The sequence below is a fragment of the Pristiophorus japonicus genome, chromosome 6, assembly GCF_044704955.1.
Source record: "Pristiophorus japonicus isolate sPriJap1 chromosome 6, sPriJap1.hap1, whole genome shotgun sequence".
Taxonomy (NCBI): Eukaryota; Metazoa; Chordata; class Chondrichthyes; family Pristiophoridae; genus Pristiophorus; species Pristiophorus japonicus.
The window spans coordinates 158,468,212-158,489,536 of NC_091982.1; the positions used below are offsets into that span (position 1 = coordinate 158,468,212).

Genomic DNA, 21,325 nt, shown 5'->3' on the forward strand with positions numbered 1-21,325 from the left:
AGAAAGGACAGGGAGGTCACAGACATCTGTCAACCTGCCCAACACTAGGGACCACGGCAACAGTCCCGAGAGCAGGCTACGCGTGCCAACCGGGTTCCCACTGCCAGCACCAGGCACTGAGCCACCACCAGACTGCAGGGACACAACCCAGCAGCTCCGGAACTAGCTTTTCCTCATGCACCGGTCACCGCATCGACAAGGCATCTAACGTACTTGTCGCACCACGGAACCACAAAAATAAAAAGAAAAAAAACGCAAAACCCACTTACCTGAACTTGAATGTACATGAATGTCAGGAGCCCCCACCACATCAGTGTGGAAGCGGAGGAGAATGGAGTGGTTAGGAACACACACACACACAACCAGCAACCACCAGCACGCTACTGCACCAAGTACCCACCCAAGGTTGAGGTGGCCCGCCAGAGGTCAAACAGACAAAACCCACATAGAACTAAGCCCAGAGCACAGTCAATGCAGAGACAATTTGCACTGAGGGTTCAAGGGGGAGTGATGTAATGTATTCTACATGGCTACTGTTTGTACTATCTCAAGGTGTACTATCAGAGGGCACAACAGTGGGAGACTCGTAGGTTACCTGTACAGGTGTGCTTGTCCTAGTATAAAAGGCAGGCCACCAGGTGTGATCCTCACTCTGGAGTTAACTAATAAAGAACTAAGATCACTGCAGTTCAAGTACAACACACTGCCTCGTGGAGTCATTGTTAGAGCATCTAAGGGCACAACAGAAAGCAATAGTGGCACAATTGGTTTCGCTGTGGGATTCCTCTTGTACTTCGGTTTTTTGAAGAAGAGCAGAACCATCAACCAAGGGATGCAAGACAGGTCAGATGGCCGCAGAGACACTTGGCACTTACCAGCTGGTACCCTTGCATTTACAGACTGAGGCACGCATACCTCAGTATGTCAGAGCAGCAGAGCTTGTGAAGGCTGTGATTCATAAGTTGTGCCATCTACTACAAAGTGATCTGCAGCCAATCCCATTTATAGACATGACACTGCACTTCCAGCAACTGTGAAGGTCACAATAGCCCTTAACTTCCATGTCACCTGATCATTTCAAGGTGCCACCAGCCCTATTACCCATATTAGTCAATCCCCGGTACATAGATGTATGAAACAAGTGATGGATGCCTTGTTTGATCAAACAAGTAACTTTGGCCATAATTTTACGAACCTCGGTAGGTCGGTGACGAGTGACATCAGTGGCGGGTCCCGACCCTGCTGTTGGCTCCATCCCGGCCTCTGAAATGAATTTCCCCTAATTGGACTTGTTAAGCCTGCCCAGTGCGTTTGCTGGCCAATTAGAGGAAGCGGGTCTGGTGACGTCATTTAATGACGTGTCATCAGCCAGTTTTATTAAAGGGACCACAGCCAACTTTCTTTTGACATTTGTGCTGGCAGTGTTCTACAGCATTGAGATGCTGCAAACACTGACAAGCACTGCATAGAGGCACAGGGCTGCACCCAGGCTCTCCCATGACTCCCTCCATATGATTATGGAGGGAGTCGCAGCACATAGGGAGGTCTTCTTCTCTTCCTATGGGCAGAAGACATTTCATTAGGAGATCAACACAGCCAGGTTGCACATTGTTGAGGAGATTACAAGCAGGGATTACAAGCAGGGAGGACCTGGGTGCAGTGCCACAAACGTTTCAATGATCTAAACTCAACCTCTCCTGCTGAGGCAGCGAATTCCACAAGTTTACAACCCTCTGAGAGAAGACATTCCTCTTCATGTCAGTTTTAAATGGGTGGTCCCTTATACTAAGATTATGCCCCCCCCAGTTCTAGTCTCCCCCATCAGTGGAAACATCCTCTCTGCATCCACCTTGTCAAGCTCCCTAATAATCTTATACGTTTCGATAAGATCACTTCTCATGTCACATGTCATAGTGCCTCATCTGCTACCATGGTGTTTCCACTTGGTAACAGGATGTGATGTACATGTTCTTAAAGCTAGCCTTATGTTTCAACTGAGTGGTAGGAGTACATACACAGGAGGCTTTTGGGGTTGAGGTGGTCATTGCTTGATGGCAGCTGAATCCCTTAATCAGTTTTAATACCTCAATTAGATCACACCCTCAACCATCTAAGCTCAAGGGAATACAAGAAACGTTTCTGCAACCTTTCCTCATATTTGAATCCTTTAAAACCTGGTGTCATTCTGGTGTAAGCAGAGGAGATTTTGGTAACTGTTGTACTCTTCAAGATGGAAGCCATCGACCTTTTGAACTAAACATGACCTTTTACTGTGACTCCAAGCACCAGCAGTATTAATTAGGTCATGCGAGTGTGAGCTAATCACCTAATTCTGGAGATGTTTTCATTGTGCAAGCAGTAGCATTCTTAATTGAGTTGTGCCTGTCTAATTGCCAACTGGGATGGGAACAGATGTTCTTTGTGAGGAAATGATAGCCTTGTCAGATAACTTCAATGCAGTACTGATGGAGTGCTGCACTGTCACAGGTACTGTGTTTTGGATGAAACGTTAAACCAAGGCCCTCTCTTGGCACTATTTGAAGAAGAACAAGGGAGTTCTCCCGATGTCCTAACCAATACTTATCCCTCAGCTAACATTGCTGAAATAGATTAAGTGGTCATTATCTCATTGCTGTTTGTGGGACATTGCTGTGTGCAAATTGGCTGCCGCGTTTGCTAGATTACAGCAATGACTGCACTTCAAAAGTACATAATTGACTGTAAGGTGCTTTGGTGCATCCTGAGGTCATGAAAGGTGCTACCTAAATGCAAGTCTTTCTTTATAACAAGGGAACGCATGCAAATACATGTTCTTTGTTAAAGAAAATGGTAGCTAAATTGTATCTGAGTGGAGATAGCAGAAGAATGCAGGAGTGGCTTCAGGGGCATCCTTGAGCAGAGATAACCATTGAAGAAACTGGCCAGAGTTAAGTATAAAATGGCTGAGCTAGCCGCTGTGTTTACGAACAGAACAAGATAAGAAGAGCTCCAGCACAACAAATCTGCTCTCCAGATCAGGTAATCCTTTCTTGATTTGTAAAGTATTGAAAATAAATTCTGTTGAATTAAACTTCTCGATGAGCATTTTGATTGCTAGTGTCTGAAGTCACTGATTGCACAAATAAGAACTGGTGTATTCAGCAATAGCTGAACTAATCACACTGATGAGATGCTTCCAGGTTCTCTCTACCTGATCCCCAAGCTTGGTGAAGCCAGAAGAGATAAACCATCCCACCCTAGAACTCCAGGAGGATAATTTTAACTTTTGGTGTTAGTGTAAAATGGGTGACATCCGATTGGCTGCCCATTATACAACTTGACAAACTTTCCTTCCCAGCTGTGCAAAATTTGGCGAGATGTATAACGGATGTCCGATCCGATATTGCTTGTTTTACACAATCCCCCAAAATTACATTTTCATCCCCCACTTCAGATTTCTTTAGCAACAATCTGAGCATCACTGGATGTCCCTGGAGGAGTTATACACTCTATAGTGGACTGCAGTGAAATCACCATAGACGCTGTGCACGCGAGGCTACTGGATTTGTCCGTGCAAGTCACCTTTCGCAGCATGTTGCTTTGCACGGTTCCCAATTACACATGATGCTCAGAAAGCAGAAATCACTCTGTTCCAGCATTGAAACATTCCACTGCTCTGTGGTGACCATAATCCTGGTGACTATATGAGCCTCATTATTCCGTTTTCAGCTCTTGTTTGTGGCTATTTGGAGGGGGCACGAGCCAGGGCTGTAAAGGATATATTTAGACCTCAGGCATCCATCTGTCCAGTCTTCCAGCCCCTTCAAATAATAGTGGCACTGTTGATTGAAGTCATGATGCTACCAGGGCATTCACATACATAATGTCCCACACATCAGGTACAGGTTAATGGAGTGGAAGCCCTTTCTTTCCATGAAGGCTGTGTGACTGGGGATGCAGGCCTGGATGCCATCAATACACCCTGCACGTGGGGAAAATCAGTGACATGGAATAAGTTCTGGGGTTCATGTTGGCCAGGACATTAGTAGAACTTTGCCACAGGACCTTTTACCTAAGCAGGCAGACAGTCGGTTTAACATTTCATCTGAAAGGCAGCATCTCCAGCAATGCAGGTCCCTCAGTACTTGGCTGAAGTTTCAGCCTACAATATGTACTCATCTGACTCAGAGTGCTCCGAACTGAACCAAGCTAATTCTCGGAAGATTTATTCACACTATAGGTACCCTTCCGTTTCAATGCCAACCATTGACACTAGTGAAAGAAGAGTTATATGGATGTGTCCAAGGAGATATTCTTTAAGAGACTATTTTCAACTTATCGCCCAGATGTGAAACTGGCATTGCGGATTAGGCACCTGTTATAGAAACTGCCCAATTTTCATTTAGTTTGATTTTAATGTAAATTAAATCAGGCGGTTTCTATCACCGGTCCACAACGCCAGTTTTACAACTGGGGCAGCAAGATGAAGATCTACCCCAAAGATTCCCAAGGGAGACTATCTCTGGCAGCCAGACCTGACACCCACTTCCAGCACAAGGATGACACTATCAACTGACAGCTGTCAAATCCTGCAACTTGTCAATTCACCTAACTCGCACCAAGTCCCGCTCGCCTATCACCCCTGTGCTCGCTGACCTACATTGGCTCCTGGTTAAGCAACGCCTCAATTTCAAAATTTTCTTTCTTGTCTCCAAATCCCTCCATGGCCTTGCCACTCCCTATCTCTGTAATTTCCATCAGCCCCACAACCCCCACCCTCCATCCCTCCAACTGAGATATCTGCGCTCCTTTAATTCTGCCCTCTTGAGCATCCCTGATTGTAATCGCTCAACCATTGGTGGCCGTGCCTTCTGTTGCCTCGGCCCGAAGCTCTGGAACTCCCTGCCTAAACCTCTCCGCCTCTCTACCTCTCTTTCCTCCTTTAAGACATGCTTTAAAACCTACCTCTTTCACCAAGCTTTTGGTCACTTGCCCTAATTTGGCCTTATCTGGCTCAGTGTCAAATTAATTTTGTCTCATACTACTCCTGTGAAGACCCTTGGGATGTTTTACTTCCTTGTCTCCAATATAAATACAAGTTGTTGATTGTGGTGCATCATGGAGTTAACAGACGCCTTGTTTGTTCATGCAAGCGGCGTTATTAATTTCCCTTTTGGAAACAGCCAGCAGCATAAAGTAGCCCTACATTCTACCACCTGGCTGGATTTTCCAAAGTACAGAGCAATGTATCAGCTGTGGCTCAGTTGGTAGCACTCTCACCTCTGTAGAAGGTTGTGGGTTCAAGACCCACTCTGAGGAACTTGAGCACAAAAATCTAGGCTGGCACTCCAGTGCAGTGCTGAGGGAGTGCTGCACTGTCGTGGGTGCTGTCTTTTGGATGAAACGTTTAACCGTCTGGTCTCTCAAGTGACTATTTCGTAGAAGAGCAGGGGAGTTTTGTTTTTCACAATGCAACGTGTTCGCTGTTTATTGATATGAATTGCACCTGTTTCTTTTACAGGTCCTGAACACCAAAGAAATGGTGGCATTTTTCAGCAGTGACAATACTGACCAAATCATCTGTTGTATGCGGGAGGGGGCAGCAAACATTGCAGTCTATGTTGACTGAAATAATTTGTTTTCTCTCCAATCAATCCATGTTGGGGTTGCCAATTGAAACACTGGCCAATAAATGAGGGGATCAAATACTAGACATAGTTTTAATCACCAAACAATGGACAAGGTCCGATGGTGAGTTCAGTGCCCGGTGCCACAGCAACCTCTGGTCAAGGCAAGAGTTGGAGAATTGTTCACCAGCAATGACTTTTCTCTGTCTCTTTTCCTGCTCCAGTTTCTCTTGCTACTCTCGACAGCAAAGACCAACCTCGGCTACCTCGCTCCCTGCTGTGTACTGTTCCTCACGTGACCGAGTGCTACCCGAGATCCATCACACATTCCAGTGCGAGAGGGAGGGTCACTGGACGGGAGCTGGTATCTTGGCTTCTTTCTGCCTGAGAGCCCGGGGGACACGGAAACCAATTGTCGCACCCCAATCTGCATTCCGGCCGAGGTCGCTTAGTTCAGTGGAGACCAGCCCCTCCTTTACCTGTACAGGTCGACAGGACACCACACCCCATCGAGAAAGCCACCCCTCAATTCCTTGCAAGGATGCACAAACTGCATTATTTCCACATCCGCAAAACCTCGGGGGTTACTCAACGACTTCAGAAAGGAGGGCACACGGGCTGACATAAACTCATTTCCAATTTTGCAGTCTTCACCCACCGGAAGACAAAATGTGATTGAATATATTCACCGGCCATTTCCACCTTGATGCGCTGAGCCTGGGGGAGGGAAGAGGTTGAGCTTGCAATGCTCCTGCTGCATCGCTGAAAAACCCCCGTACAATCCAATATAAAAGATCAGAGTGTGTAAAAATAGGTCTCTTTTTTTACAGATATATATATATATATATATAATATAAAAAAGATGGATTTCTTATTCCCGGTGTCCTGGCCAATATTTATCCCTCAATCAACATAACAAAAACAGATTATCTGGTCATTATCACATTGTTGTTTGTGGGAGCTTGCTGTGCGCAAATTGGCTGCCACATTTCCTACATTACAACAGTGACTACACTCCAAAGATATAAAGTGCTTTGAGATGTCCAGTGGTCATGAAGGTCTTTATTTCTTTCTTTTCAGTATTGCTGGCACTCAAAGCCTTACAGGCCCTAACCATCTATGAACAGAAAGGGCTTGCATTCATATCGACATGCAACCAGGGTGTGACCACAGGAAGAGAATCATGAATGTTAATGCTCGCTATTCTAATATAGCGCACATTTTGGGAAATTGCTGGAGCCATCTTATTTGTAGGGCCAAGAAGTCTGGAATGAATGGAGACCAAGACACTCCATTGCCTCACTGCCTAATACAAAAGCAAAATACTGGATGCTGGAATCTGAAATAAAAACAGAAAATGCTGGAAATCTCAGCGGGTCAGGTAGCATCTGTGGAGAGGAAGTAGAATTAACGTTTCGGATCATCAGAACTGGAGAGTTCGATAAGAACACATTCTTAAGAAGCACTGAAACAGGGAGGGGAAGAAAGAACAAAAGGGAAGGTCTGTGATAGGGTAGAAGGTAGGAGAGATTAGAGAGACAAAAGGGATGATGGGCCGAATTGAAATGGTAATGCCAGGAGTTAGAAAAACATTAGTTAAGAGAGGGTGTGAATGTTGGGATTTTGACCAACTGCCATTGGCGACAAGGAGAAAAAAAAACATAGGATAGGGTTGGGGGGGGGGGGGGGGGGAGGGCGGAGGGAAAAGGAAGCCAAAGATAGGCTGTATTTACGCTTTGAAATTGTTGAACTCGATGTTAAGTCCAGAAGGCTGTAAAGTGCCAAACGAAAGATGAGGCGCTGTCCTTGAGCTTGCGTTGAGCTTCGTTGGAACAGTGTCGGAGACCAAGGGTGGAGATATCAGAGTGGGAGTGGAACGGAGAATTAAAGTGACAGGCGACCGGAAGCGCAGGACTTGCGGACTGAATAGAGGTGCTCCGCAAAACGGTCACCCAATCTATGCTTGGTCTCCCCAATGTAGAGGAGACTGCATCGTGACCAGTTGCTGCCAAATGACCATTCAGACTAAACCAGAAGAGATATACAATGAAGAACTCGCAGCCAGTCGGGACTATGTGCAGGAGACCACAGGGATACTAAACCAATAGTTCTGATGTATTGACAGATCTGATGGAATCCTCTAAGGTTGCTGAGATTGGACAGTTGCACGCCAGGTCATCAAAAATATTCTGCACAGTGTAGCACTGTCAATGAAAAGATTGAAATTCATCCTGCCCCTCATACTCAGCCCATTCATAATCACCCAGCAGTATTGTGTCAGGCCTATTTATGACATTTTAATGCAGACTATCTGCTTTAGAGGAATTGGGGTGGATCTCCAGCTTGACGGGACTTCTCCCTGCCTAAAATGCGCCTCTGACCCACCAATTTTCCAGCCTTGGGGTCTTTTCATAATTTTACGGAGCTCCCCTAGCAGTGCCCGCCTTCAATGGGGGCAGAGAATGGCTGCGGCAGAGCAGCATTGCTGTCAGCCACAGTGCTGCTGGTATTTTTTTTGAGCTGACCTTCCCCTGCCCGTTGGATCTCACTTAGGCCGGCGACGTCAACGTCGAAGCGTCTGAGTTCCTGGGCAACGATGGTGGTGCGACATTCCGGTCTGTCGCTGTTGGAGTTGTCCTTGAGGGTCCTGACGTTCCAGGTCCCGAACTTCATTTTGAAGGGTGGAGGATGCCTGTGCGTGAGTTCTTTTAAAGTGGGGTGGCCGTTGCACACCAGCTACCACACGGGCTTAGCTGAGCAAGGTCTTGGTCCAGTGGCAAGGGGTTCCAAGACGACTGGAGACCAGGCTCCAATGTATGGGCCTAGTTGTCTAAGGTGCGATGTGAGCCGTTAGCTCGGAACTGAGTAGCGCCTTCAGGAGAGGTGGTGGGAGATCTGAGGTGTGAGGAGTGGAGATGAGAGCCACTGGGGTCCTGCTCCATTTTAACTTCTAGAAGGTCGTAAGAGAAGTCAGAGTGGCCGCCGCCATTACCCACGCCACGTGCCTGCTGCCATTACCCGCACCACGTGCCCGCCACCATTACCAGCTCCAGGTGCCCGCCGCCATTACCCGCATCATGTGCCCATCGCCATTAGCCACACCACGTGCCCGCCGCCGTTACCTGCACCACATGCCCGCTGCCATTACCCGCACCACGTGCCCGCCACCATTATCCGCATCATGTGCCCATCGCCATTAGCCACACCACGTGCCCGCCGCCATTACCTGCACCATGTGCCCGCTGCCATTATCCACACCACGTGCCCGCCACCATTACCAGCACCAGATGCCCGCCGCCATTACCTGCACCGCGTGCCCGCCACCATTACCTGCATCACGTGCCCGCTGACATTATCCGCATTATGTGCCCGTCGCCATCACCCGAACCATGTGCCCGCTGCCATTACCTGCACCACGTGCCCGTTGCCATCACCTGCACCACGTACCCGCTGCCATTACCCGTGCCATGTGCCCGCTGCCATTACCCAATCCACGTGCCCAGCGCCATTACCCGCACCACATGCCTGACAGTGGCTCCGCCACAGCTCCTCCAGTTGCTGAACTGGCCGAAGGGTCTCCGGGGCCGGCTCTGAGCTGGCCAAAGGGACTCCGAAGGATGCAGCCAGATCGGGAGAGGGAGGACAGAGTTCTAAATTCTCCGAATCTGGAGAGGGAGCGAGTTCCAGGTGCAGTACAGAGGTCCAGGAGATTCTTGGTGCTGCAGAACGGTCCGATAGGTGGGCCCAGATTATTATCCGTGCAGCATGGGTTTATGCTTTGGGGAGTGGGGAATCTACCTGCGATTAGGGGCAGGGGGGAACTTAAACTTAAACAGAGGTGGGGGAAAAGATTGGGGGAAGAGAAGGTGTAGGATGGCATTGGATGGCCATGGGTAAAGATGTTCAACGGAGCTCCCTAGGGAGCTGCCGTTCCGGGCACCATCTTGAATCACTGGTATTAGCTCAATTCAACTGTAGAAGACTTACAAATTGATTAGATGGACTTGCACTGGGGAAATTTGTCAGTGACATATGTTCATCATTTGCATATTATTACAAAGCAATAATGAAAATCACCAGTGGGTGGGAAAATGGCCCCACCCCCACCCCCGTTCCACATAGAAATGAGTGGAGGGAGGGCAGAAGATCCCCATACCGTCACAAATCTTTTGCGGATGATAATTCAATTAAAAGATTATTAAAATAAGTTATATAATGAGGTGTTGTAACCTTGGGCAGGATTTGCTGGGCTTACACTGTCTCCTTATCACAGACTGTAATCCGCTCAGATACTGACAAATGCGCCCAATTGCTGACCTGCAATTAGGAGTGTTTCAGTTGTCCCTTCCCAAAACAGACTCGCACTCTGACTGACTGAGGCAGCTGAAGGAAGCGATTCTTCTGTCCACACCTGTCCATGTTGGTTTTTCTGTCTCAGGCTGAGGTCGGCTGTTTAAGGTATTCTGCCATAACTTATCCGTTAAATCAGACGGGTTAGTAATCTGGAAGATGAGCATGTTGCATGGAATTGAATGGTCTTTCGTATCTGTGTCAGCTGCATAGATCATAGTATGCACAATAGTTATAGAAAAATCTTGAAATAAAGGTTTAGGGGGAGAAACTCGGTTGGACAGTGCCCCTTGCTACAGGGGCACTAAAGGGTTTGCAGCCGCGAGCATCGGCATTAGCGCCGCTCGGCAAATTCAGTGTGTCGGTACCGGCAACGCGGAGGAGTATCGCCCGGGAGCATTGTGCTGGAGTACAACGCCCCGGTATCGACCACGGAAGCTAAATTTGGTTTGTGCGGCACACGTAGCGCCCTGTAATGACCCCGCCAGAGAAAGCTGGCGTACAGAGCTGTCCCGGGTAGCTAAGGGAAGGAATGACTGCATGAGGTAAGTGTGATTGATATTTTTAAATTTGTTTTTGCGATTTAACTTTATTTGGGATGAGTAATGTATATGGAATGTTTTTTGTGTTTTTTGTTCCGATTATTTTTTTTGCACTATAAAGCCGGCTCTTTGACACGGGATATTCAGTTGTGCATCCGGCCTAGCGCTCCAAGAGAAGTGTGGAACGCTTCCCATAGTGCTCCACTCCACTCCCAGGGTGCAAAAGCTGAATATTTCTGTTCCCATCGCTAAAAAATTTCCGGCGCTAAATTTAGTGACCGCCCGACATTAACGCCTTAAGAACCCTCCAACCAAATTTCTAGCCCTAATTTTGAATGATTATCGCATATTGTGCCTTTAAAATTCAAATCCCAGCAGTTTGAATGTACAAATGTGCAGCAAGTGCAACTTTACAATAACTTATCATTTCAGGTTAAGGAAGTCAGAAAAGGAGAGATGTTAAGTAGATCTAGGTGAAGTTTTCAGGATTATAAAGGGAATTAACAAGACTGATCCAGGCAAATTGTTCCTTGTGGTGGTGGGTTAAAATAAGTTAAAAATTAGGAGGTTAGGACTACGAAGGAGAGTCAGGAGAACTTTACCATCCAAAGAGTAATCGAGTTGTGGAATAAGTTACCAGGGAAGGATGTTGAAATGTTTAAATGGGGTCAGAAGAGAATTCTAGATGTTTCTGGAGAGGGAAGGGATGGAAGGATTAGGTGAGAAGGTGAATAGGTAGGTTAATGAATCTGGTGAGAAGGTGGGGTTGATGGATTTGATGAAGAGAGTGATATGGTGACAAAGTTGGTAGGTGGTGTTGGTCTATGAAAAAGAATCAGGCTTGTTGGGCCGAATGGGATTTAAAAGTTTCCTGTGTTCTGGAATGCTGTGAATCTGAGACTGAGAAAGTCCTGTAGCGTTGTGAGTGCTACAGGATTCGCCAGTCAGTCTGAGAGAGTGCTTGGCATTACCACAGTTAATATATCGATATATAAAAGCACCCAGTGCAGCAATAACCATGCAGTCATCATCATCATCATAGGTAGTCCCTCAAATCGAGGATGACTTGCTTCCACGTCAAAAAAGTTCACAGGTGTTTCAATGAAGGACCTAATATTCCAGATCCCGAACTACAAGTTCCCGAAGGGTGGAAGATGCCTGTGCGTGGATTTTTTTAACGTGTGGTGGCTGTTGCACACCAGCCACCACACGGGCTTGACAGAGCTAAGTCTTGGTCCAGTGACAAAGGTGAACCAAGACGACTGGAAACCAGCTCTGCTGCACCGACCTAGTGCGTACACATATCGCAGTGTGGGCTGGCCCGTGCTGCCCCTGGGCCCCTGGCCCCAAACTCTCGCCTCTCCTGGGCCCCGATCACATCCCTCTACGAACTCTCGCCGTTCCTTCGTCCTGACCTCGCCGCTCCTGCCTACACTCCAATCACCGATCTGGACCTTGGTGACGTCACTCGCCGTTGCCCTCCTGTTTCAGCATATGCAGCATACATATGGGTATATTCAAGAGGCTAAATCAGAATGTTAGCGCGAATGTACCCTCCAAAAATCACTCGTCACTCTGGGTCGGATCCAAATGTCAAAACGGTTTTATTACGCTGGCGGGGAGATGAAACAACTGGTGGGTCCAGTTACCTCTCTCCGCCGAACAAAGGGTTTCATGGATTTTTATATGTTTTACAACAGTTTACTACAGTTACATCAGCCCATTTCGGCCGGACACTATCCAATCATATTAATTATAGATTACATAGAGATTCAAATGGACCAATAGAAGTGGTCTCTAAACATTAGGTGACTGCGTGATTGCCTCATGTGTTGCTAAGAGATGTGTTGCTAAGAGATGTGTTGCTAAGAGTTATTCATGATGATCTTGTGATATGGTCCAGGCCCCCCTTATCTTACTGTCCTTGGGTGCTGTCTTTGGGCAGTCTCCTTATCTTAGTCCTGTTACAGAGTCGTATTGTTCTATCATGGACCAGGACATCTCATCTGGGGAACATCTGCAGAGCTGTAGTGTGTTTCAGCAAGAGAACACAGCTGTTATCAGTAACTAAGAATGCAGTCTCTTTTCTGCTGGCTGACATCCCTTGGGGCTTTGCTAGACCACGAGCAACCATCTTTATACATTTTACACACAACTTTAATACTACAGTTACATATTTAGTTCTAACATCATGCTACAGGTGCCGTTGCCCGAGGGGAAAATCTTTTCTCTATAACACATGCAAAATTGGGTCATACCCCTGTATCATCACAGCACCTCATCACGACACCCCACTACCGCACTAGCACACTGCTGCTCCATCAACATGCTGCACTACCCCGCCAACATAACACAGCATCCACACACCCACCACATTTATACGCTTCATTCAATATATCTCTTATACCCTTTGAAGCTCAAAACTGTGATGCATATATCAAAAGGTGTCCATAGTTGAAGCAAGCTTAATGCAAGTTGTTATCAATTTAACGTGACAGTTTCCTGAATTCCACCAGATGCAGGTTTCAGCCCATTTATACATCTTACCAAGCACTTTACCTTAAATTGGAAGATTCCACAAAACCAGCAATTTGTAAAAAGTCCTGGTTTGTAAGCAAAACTTATTTTTAAGGGACATTTTGCCTACCAGATAGCAATGTGTATCTTCTCTGCCATGTTTTTAAACACTGATGACATCATCAAAGTGTTTTTTTGAGTTTGAAATCAATGAATGAACATGAGCTGAAGCAGATAATTTTCCTCAGTGTTAACACCATGCACTTCCAGAAGATGTATGGTGCAGTTAGGTACAGAGTAGAACTTCCTCTACAGGTGTGGGGTTCTGTTGTGAAGCCTCATCTGGTTGAATAGCCTGCTAACAGTTACTGACTATCAACAACTTGCATTTATATAATGCCTTTGATGTAGTAAAATGTCCCAAGGTGCTTCATGGGAATGTTATCAAACAAAATTTGTCACTGAGCCACATAAGGAGATATTAGGACAGGGGATCAAAAGCTTGGTCAAAGAGGTAGGTTTTAAGAAGCGTCTTAAAGGAGGACGGAGAGGTCTTACGAAGAATTTTCTCAGACTGACTGGAAAATCCTATAGCGCTCACAACGCTACAGGATAGCTATCAGGCTGTGACAGAAAGCAGAGAGTAAGGGTAAAGGGCAGCTATTCAGAGTGGCAGAAGGTGGAAAGTGGGGTCCCATGAGGATCAATACATGTTGTTCACAATTTATAATAACGATTTAGACTTTGGAATCAAAAGCACAGTTTCTAAATTAGTGGGCGACACCCAATTGGGAGGATAATCAACACCGAGGAGGACTGCAACAAATTACAAGAAGACATTAATAAACTTTCAGAATGGGCATATAATTGGCAAACAAATTTCAACACAGATAAATGTGAAGTATTATATTTTGGTAAGAAAAATAAGGAGGTCACACATGAGTATAGAAATAGTGAGCAGATGAATGCGTGGCTGAAGAGAAGGTGCAGGAGGGAGGGCTTTAGATTCCTGCAACATTGGGACCGGTTCTGGGGGAGGTGGGACCTGTCCAGGCCAGATGGGTTGCACCGCAACAGAGCCGGTACCAGTATCCTCGTGTGGAAGGGGTTTGCTAGTGTAGTTATGGAGGGTTTAAACTAACTTGGCACAGGCATGGGCACCAGCATGTAGCATTAGAAACGAGAAATAAGGTGCACAAAGGATTTGGAGAGACGGATAACACTAGAGTAAGAAATAGTACGGTATTAGGTGGGATCAGACTAAGAGAGAATACAAGAAGGTCTAATATAGGTTTACAGTGCGTGTGTGTAAATGCACGAAGCATGGTGAATAAGGTCGGTCTGCTGCAAGACATAGACAGGCTGGTGAAATGGGCGAACACGTGCCAGATGAAATTGAATGCAGAAAAGCATGAAGTGATACATTTCGGTAGGAAGGAGAGGCAATATATCATCATCATCATCATCATTGGCGGTCACTCGACCAAGGATGACTTGCTTCCACGAGAAAAGATACAATACCAAAGGGGGTGCATGAATAGAGACCGAGGGGTATATGTGCAGAAATTATTGAAGGTGACAGGGTAGGTTGAGAAAGCGGTTAAAAAAGCATACGGGATATTTGTCTTTATAAATAGAGGCACAGGGCCCGAAATTGATGGTCTTACCTCCCACAGCCATCGACTGCCACCATCATTCCTCTTGAAGTTGCGCCCAGTGCCACTTTCCATTTGGTGTGGAGCGGGCGGGAGGGGAGAACCTCTGGGGACTGTCCGCTGGCGTCAGCGGACGGCCGAATAGCGCAACTGAGCTCCCGCCCGCTGAGATGCCATATTGATGCGGGTGGGAATTGGCGGGAGTCGGCGCCAGAACGGGGAAGGACCACTGGCTGGAGGCTGGTCTATCCCTGACGGTGAGCATGAAGAGCTGAAAAAAATGTTTTACATTATTTTCTTTACAGCGGCTTACCTGGATGGGATCCCCTGAAGATGTTCCGATGGCTTTTTTTTATTGATGATTTTCCTTTTCAGGTCTTCGACCCTCCGTGAGCCCGACTCCATCCTTGGCGGCACTTGGGCGGCAAGCGTCTTTGCCGTCGAGATTGGCAGTGTAAGTCCCTCTTTTGCCGCCTGCCGCCGTTTCAAAGACCTTTTTGACAAAAACCCCACCCAGAGTTCCGTCAGGTACCTCGGCGGCCATCGGCCGTCCTTTGGGCGGTACTTGGCCGGGCGGGGGCCTTCACCAATTTCGGCCGCACAGAGTACAAAAGCAAGAAAGTTAAGATGAACCTGTATCAAACACTGCTCCAACCGCAACTGGAGTATTGTGTCCAATTCTGGGTACCGCGTGTTAGGAAGGATGTGAAGATCTTAGAGAGGGTGCAGAAAAGATTTCCAAGAATGGTTCCAGGGATGAGGAACTTCAGTTACGTGGATAAACTGGAGAAGTCCTCTTTGGATTCAGGAATGGTGCCGGAGGACTGGCGGACTGCTAATGTGGTACCCTTGTTAAGAAGGGAGAAAGGGATAGGCTGAGTAATTACAGGCCTGTCAACCTAACCTCAGTGGTGGGAAAATTATTGGAAAAAGTCCTGATGGACAGGATAAATCTACATTTCGAAAGTCAAGGATTAATCAGGACAGATTTGTTAAAGGCAGATCGTGTTTGATAAACCTGATTGAATTTTTTGAGGAGGTAACCAGGAGGGTCGATGAGGATAGTACTTATGATGTAGTGTATATGGATTTTATCAAATGGCAGACTAGTCATGAAGGTTTAAGCCTATGGGATCCAGGGCAAAGTGGCAAATTAGATCCAAAATTGGCTCAGAGATAGGAAGCAAAGTGTAATGGTAGATGGAAGTTTTTGTGACTGGAAGGATGTTTCCAGTGGGGTTCCGCAGGGCTCGGTACTGGGTCCCTTGCTTTTTGTGGTATACATCAACGATCTAGAATTGAATATAGGGAGTATGATTAAGAAGTTTGCAGATGACACAAAAATTGGCTGTGTGGTTAATAATGAAGAGGAAAGTCATGGACTGCAGGAGGATATCAATCTACTGGTCAGGTGGATAGAACAGTGGCAAATGGAATTTAATTCAGAGAAGTGTGAGGTAATGCACTTGGGGAGGGCTAATAAGGAAAGGGGATACACATTAAACGGTCATCCTCATAATCACAGGCAGTCCCTCGAAATCGAGGAAGACTTGCTTCCACTCTAAAAGTGAGTTCTTAGGTGACTGAACAGTCCAATACGGGAATTACAGTCTGTTTTGTCCTTACACACTACAGCAAATCAACACGAGACACATACTGGAGACAAGGTCACTCTGTGACCTGTACCTTTATTCACAGGACCAAGAAGTGATGACCCAGCATGGGACCTCCCTTTATATACCTGGATGACCAGGTGAGGAGTGTCTCCCACAAGTTCACCCCCTGTGGTCAAGGTGTGCATTTCTCAGATGTACACAGTGTACAGCGTTGTTACATAAAGGTTACAGTTATGTGAGGTTACAAACATGACATCACCTCCCCCCAACGTCTTTGGGTCAAAGAATGAGTCTTTCAGGCGGTCGATGCTCTCTCCTGGAGTGCCGCAGTTGGGGTTCTGGTTGTTGAGCCTTGGCATGCGTCTTTGTCACCTGTGGTGATTCCGGCTCGTCCGGGCTGGCCGCAGGGACTGTGTATGCTGCTGAAGGTTCTTGTTGCTCGTTCACTGGCAGTGGTGTGGGCAGCATCTCATGATTTTCCTCAGGTTCCTCAGTGTCCATGCTGAACCTTTTTTTTACTTGGTCCAGATGCTTGCGGCATATCTGCCCATTGTTGAGTCTGACCACTATGACCTTATTCCCCTCTTTGCCAATTACAGTACCCTCAAGCCACTTGGGCCCCACAGCGTGATTAAGAACAAATACAGGGTCATCGATTTCTATCCATCTCCCCTTTGAGTTACGGTCGTGTCACTCATTTTGGGAATGGCGCTTGCCCTCAACAATGTCTGACAAGACTGGATGAATGAGGGACAGCCGAGTTTTTAGTGTACGTTTCATGAGTAGTTTCACTGGCGGGACTCCCGTGAGCGAGTGTGGTCAGGACCTGTAGGCCAGCAGGAGACGCGATAGATGGTATTGAAGGGAGGGTCCTTGAATCCGGAGCATGCCTTGCTTTATGATTTGGACCGCACGTTCCACCCGGCCATTGGAAGCCGGTTTGAACGGCGCTGTCCTGACATGTTTGATGCCATTACCCGACATGAACTCCCGGAATTCATAGCTAGTGAAACACGGGCCGTTGTCGCTAACTAGGATGTCTGGCAAGCCGTGGGTCACAAAGACAGCACGCAGACTCTCCACTGTGGTGGATGTCGTGCACGAATTAAATATGATGCACTCGATCCATTTCGAGTACGCATCAACAACAATGAGGAACATTTTTCCCATGAACGGGCCCGTGTAGTCTACGTGAATACGTGACCATGGCTTGGTGGGCCAGGGCCACGGGCTGAGTGGGGCCTCCCTGGGGGCATTGCCCAGCTGGGCACACGTCGTGCACCTGCGAACACAGTGTTCCAGGTCTGCATCAATTCCTGGCCACCATACATGTGACCGGGCAATGGCCTTTATAAGCACGATGCCTGGGTGCTCGCTGTGGAGTTCCCTGATGAATGCTTCCCTATCCCTCTGGGGCATGACTACCCAGCTGCCCCATAGTAGGCAGTCGGCTTGGATGGAGAGTTCATCCATCCGTCTGTGAAACGGTCTGACCTCTTCAGGGCATGCTCCATGTGCGGACACCCACTCCCCAGTCAAGACACATTTCTTAATCAGAGATAGGAGGGGATCTCTGTTTGTCCAGGTTTTGATCTGGTGGGCTGTGATGGGGGAGCCTACGTTGTCAAAGGCATCGACAGCCATGACCATCTCCGCGCTTTGCTCCGCTGCCCCCTCAGTGGTGGCCAGTGGAAGCCTGCTGAGCGTGTCAGCGCAATTTTCGGTGCCTGGCTGGTGCCTTATGCAGCCAGCGTGAGAGCCCATCGCTGTATGCGAGCTGACGCATTGGCATTGACAGCTTTGCTGTCGGACAACAGGGATCTTAACGGCTTGTGGTCCGTTTCTAACTCGAACCTTCTGCCAAAAAGGTACTGATGCATCTTTTTCACCCCGTAGACACATGCGAGTGCTTCCTTTTCAACCATCCCATATCCCCTTTCTGGGAGAGCGACCTGGAGGCATAGGCCACAGGTTGGAGTTGGCCCTCATCATTAGTCTGCTGCAACACGCACTCAACCCCATAGGATGATGCATCACATGTCAAAACCAATTTCTTACAGGGGTCGTACAGGGTCAATAACTTATTAGAACAAAGCAGGTTCCGCACCCGGTTGAAAGCCCGTTCCTGACAGTCCTCCCAAAACCAATCACAACCCTTACACAGGAGCACATGTAGCGGCTCCAACAATGTGCTTAAATTCAGTAGAAAGTTCCCGAAATAGTTCAATAGTCCCAGAAATGAACGCAACTCTGATGTGTTGCTGGGCCAGGGCGCGCGACAGAGCGCCTCTGTTTTGGATTCGGTAGGTCGGATCCCGTCTGCGGCAACCCTCCTGCCCAAAAACTCGACCTCTGGGGCCAAAAACACACACTTGGACTTCTTTAGTCGCAGGCTTACCTGGTCCAGTCGGCTTAGCACCTCCTCCAGGTTGTGTAGGTGTTCCTCGGTCTCAACCCATGATAAGGATGTCTTCCTGAAATACGATTGTTCCAGGGATGGATTTGAGCAGGCTTTCCATGTTCCTTTGAAAGATAGCGGCTGTTGAACGAATGCCAAACGGACACCTGTTGTAGACAAACAGCCCCTTGTGCGTGGTGATGGTGGTCAGTAGCTTGGATTCTTCGGCTAGTTCCTGGATCATGTAGGCCGAAGTGAGGTCCAACTTGGTGAACAGCTTGCCGCCTGCCAGTGTGGCAAAAAGATCCTCCGCTCTCGGAAGCAGGTATTGGTCCTGAAGGGACACTCGGTTGATAGTGGCCTTGTAGTCGCCACAGATCCTGACCGAGCCATCCGTTTTTAGAACAGGGACGATGGGGCTTGCCCAGTCGCTGAATTCAACGGGCGAAATTATGCCCTCTCTTAGCAACCTGTCCAACTCACTCTCAATTTTCTCCCGCATCACATACGGCACAGCTCTGGCTTTGTGGTGCACTGGTGTGGCGTCCGTGGTGATGCTTATCCTTACTTTGGTGCCTTTGAAAGTCCGGACGCCAGGTTAAATAATGACTCGAACTTTTGTAGGACCTGTGAGCATGAACTTCGCTCCACAGATGAAATGGCGTGCACATCCCCCCATTTCCAGTTCATCTCGACTAGCCAGCTCCTCCCCAAAAGCGCGGGACATTTCCCGGGATAATCCAGAGTGGCAGCTGGTTCTGAGATCCATTATGTGTGACCACCAACATTGCACTGCCGAGCACTGGGATGATCTCTTTGGTGTACATCCGTAATTGCGTGTCAATGCGTTCTAGTTTGGGTCTGCTAGCTCTGAGTGGCAGTTTCTTGAATTGTTGGACACTCATAAGTGACTAGCTGGCTCCTGTGTCCAGCTCCATGAGTACCGGGATGCTGTTTAACAGTACTCTCATCATCATAGGTAGCATTTTTGTGTATGAGCTGTGGATGTTTGCCACCTGGACCCGCTGAACTTCAGCGTCCATTGCTTTGCCCAAGCATCAAAATGCCTTGCAGACCCCTCTTGTGGTTCATCCACTTCGTAAACCAGCCTCGCTGCGGGCTTCCTGCACATCCTGGCTAAATGTCCACTCAAGTTACAATTTCTGCAGATGAATTGCTGAAACCAGGAGGTCTTTGCAGCATGTTTGCCCCCGCACCTCCATGAGCTAAGATTGTTGTGAACAAAAGAGCTGTTACCAGGCATTCCTCTCAGATTGTCTCTTTGGTTACTCTCGAGCACTCTGTTTGTGGGTGTCAATGGTCCCATCCCAGGACGTATTGTTCCTTGTGATGGTGTAAATGTCCGTTCAACCTGCCATTGTCTCTGTTGCGGACCCACCCTAGAGTCTGTTACTGCCTGGTTGGTGTTGAATTGCCCTTGCCTGCCAGCGCGTACGTCTTAGGTCCACAGCTGGTCAGTAGATGCGCTCTTCGCTTGTCAGCCGCTGCCGCTCCCAGCCAGTCCTTCGTGACAAAGCTCTGCTGGAGCCTCTCAACAAAATTGTCCCAGTCCTTACCCACACAGTACCGTTCCTCAGTGCTACCGGTGGCCATTCTCTTGAGTCGTTGATTCCCGTTTCTCGTCACCAAATGTTGTGTCCTTACACACTACAGCAAATCAACACGAGGCACATACTGGAGACAAGGTCACTCTGTGACCTGCACCTTTATTCACAGGACCAAGAAGTGATGACCCTGCGTGGGACCTCCCTTTATATACCTGGATGACCAGGTGAGGACTGTCTCCCACAAGTTCACCCCCTGTGGTCAAGGTGTGCATTTCTCAGGTGTATACAGTATGCAGTGTTGTTACATAAAGGTTACAGTTGTGTGAGGTTACAAATATGACACAGTCTCTGTCACAGGTGGGACAAACAGTCGTTGAAGGAAAGGGTGGGTGGGGAGTCTGGCTTGCTGTGTGCTCGTTCCGCTGCCTGCGCTTGTTTTCTGCAGGCTCTTGGCGACGAGACTTGAGGTGCTCAGTGCCCTCCCGGATGCTCCTCCTCCACTTAGGGCGGTCTTTGGCCAAGGACTTCCAGGTGTCGGTGGGGATGTTGCATTTTATGAAGGAGGCTTTGAGGGTATCCTTGAAACGTTTCCTCTGTCCACCTGAGGCTCGCTTGCTGTATAGGAGTTCTGAGTAGAGCGCTTGCTTTGGGGGTCCTGTGTCGGGCATGCGAACAATGTGGCCCACCCAACGGAGCTGGTCAAGTGTGGTCAGTGCTTCGATGCTGGGGATGTTGGCCTGATCGAGGACACTAACGGTGGTGCGTCTGTCCTCCCAGGCTATTTGCAGGATCTTGCCGAGACATTGTTGGTGTTATTTGTTCAGCGATTTGAGGTGTCTACTGTATATGGGCCACGTCTCTGAGCCATATAGGAGGGCGGGTATCACTGTAGCCATGTAGACCATAAGCTTGGTGGCAGATTTGAGGGCCTGATCTTCGAACACTCTCTTCCACAGGCAGCCGAAGGCTGCGCTGGTGCACTGGGGGTGGTGTTGAACCTCGTCATCGATGTCTGTCCTTGCTGATAATAGGCTCCCGAGGTATAGAAAGTGGTCCATGTTGTCCAGGGCCAT

The 21,325-nt window shown here is 48.0% G+C and overlaps 1 protein-coding gene across 1 annotated transcript in view; it reads left to right on the forward strand.

The window, feature by feature from the left end:
- The window catches only part of LOC139266210 (S-arrestin-like), an 87,940-nt gene that overhangs the window by 2,435 nt on the left and 64,180 nt on the right, over nucleotides 1-21,325 (forward strand). Inside the window, exons 2-3 of the mRNA XM_070884040.1 lie at nucleotides 8,160-8,221; nucleotides 15,046-15,231. Coding sequence (XP_070740141.1) covers nucleotides 8,160-8,221; nucleotides 15,046-15,231 — 248 coding nt within the window. The remainder of the gene's footprint in view (nucleotides 1-8,159; nucleotides 8,222-15,045; nucleotides 15,232-21,325) is intronic.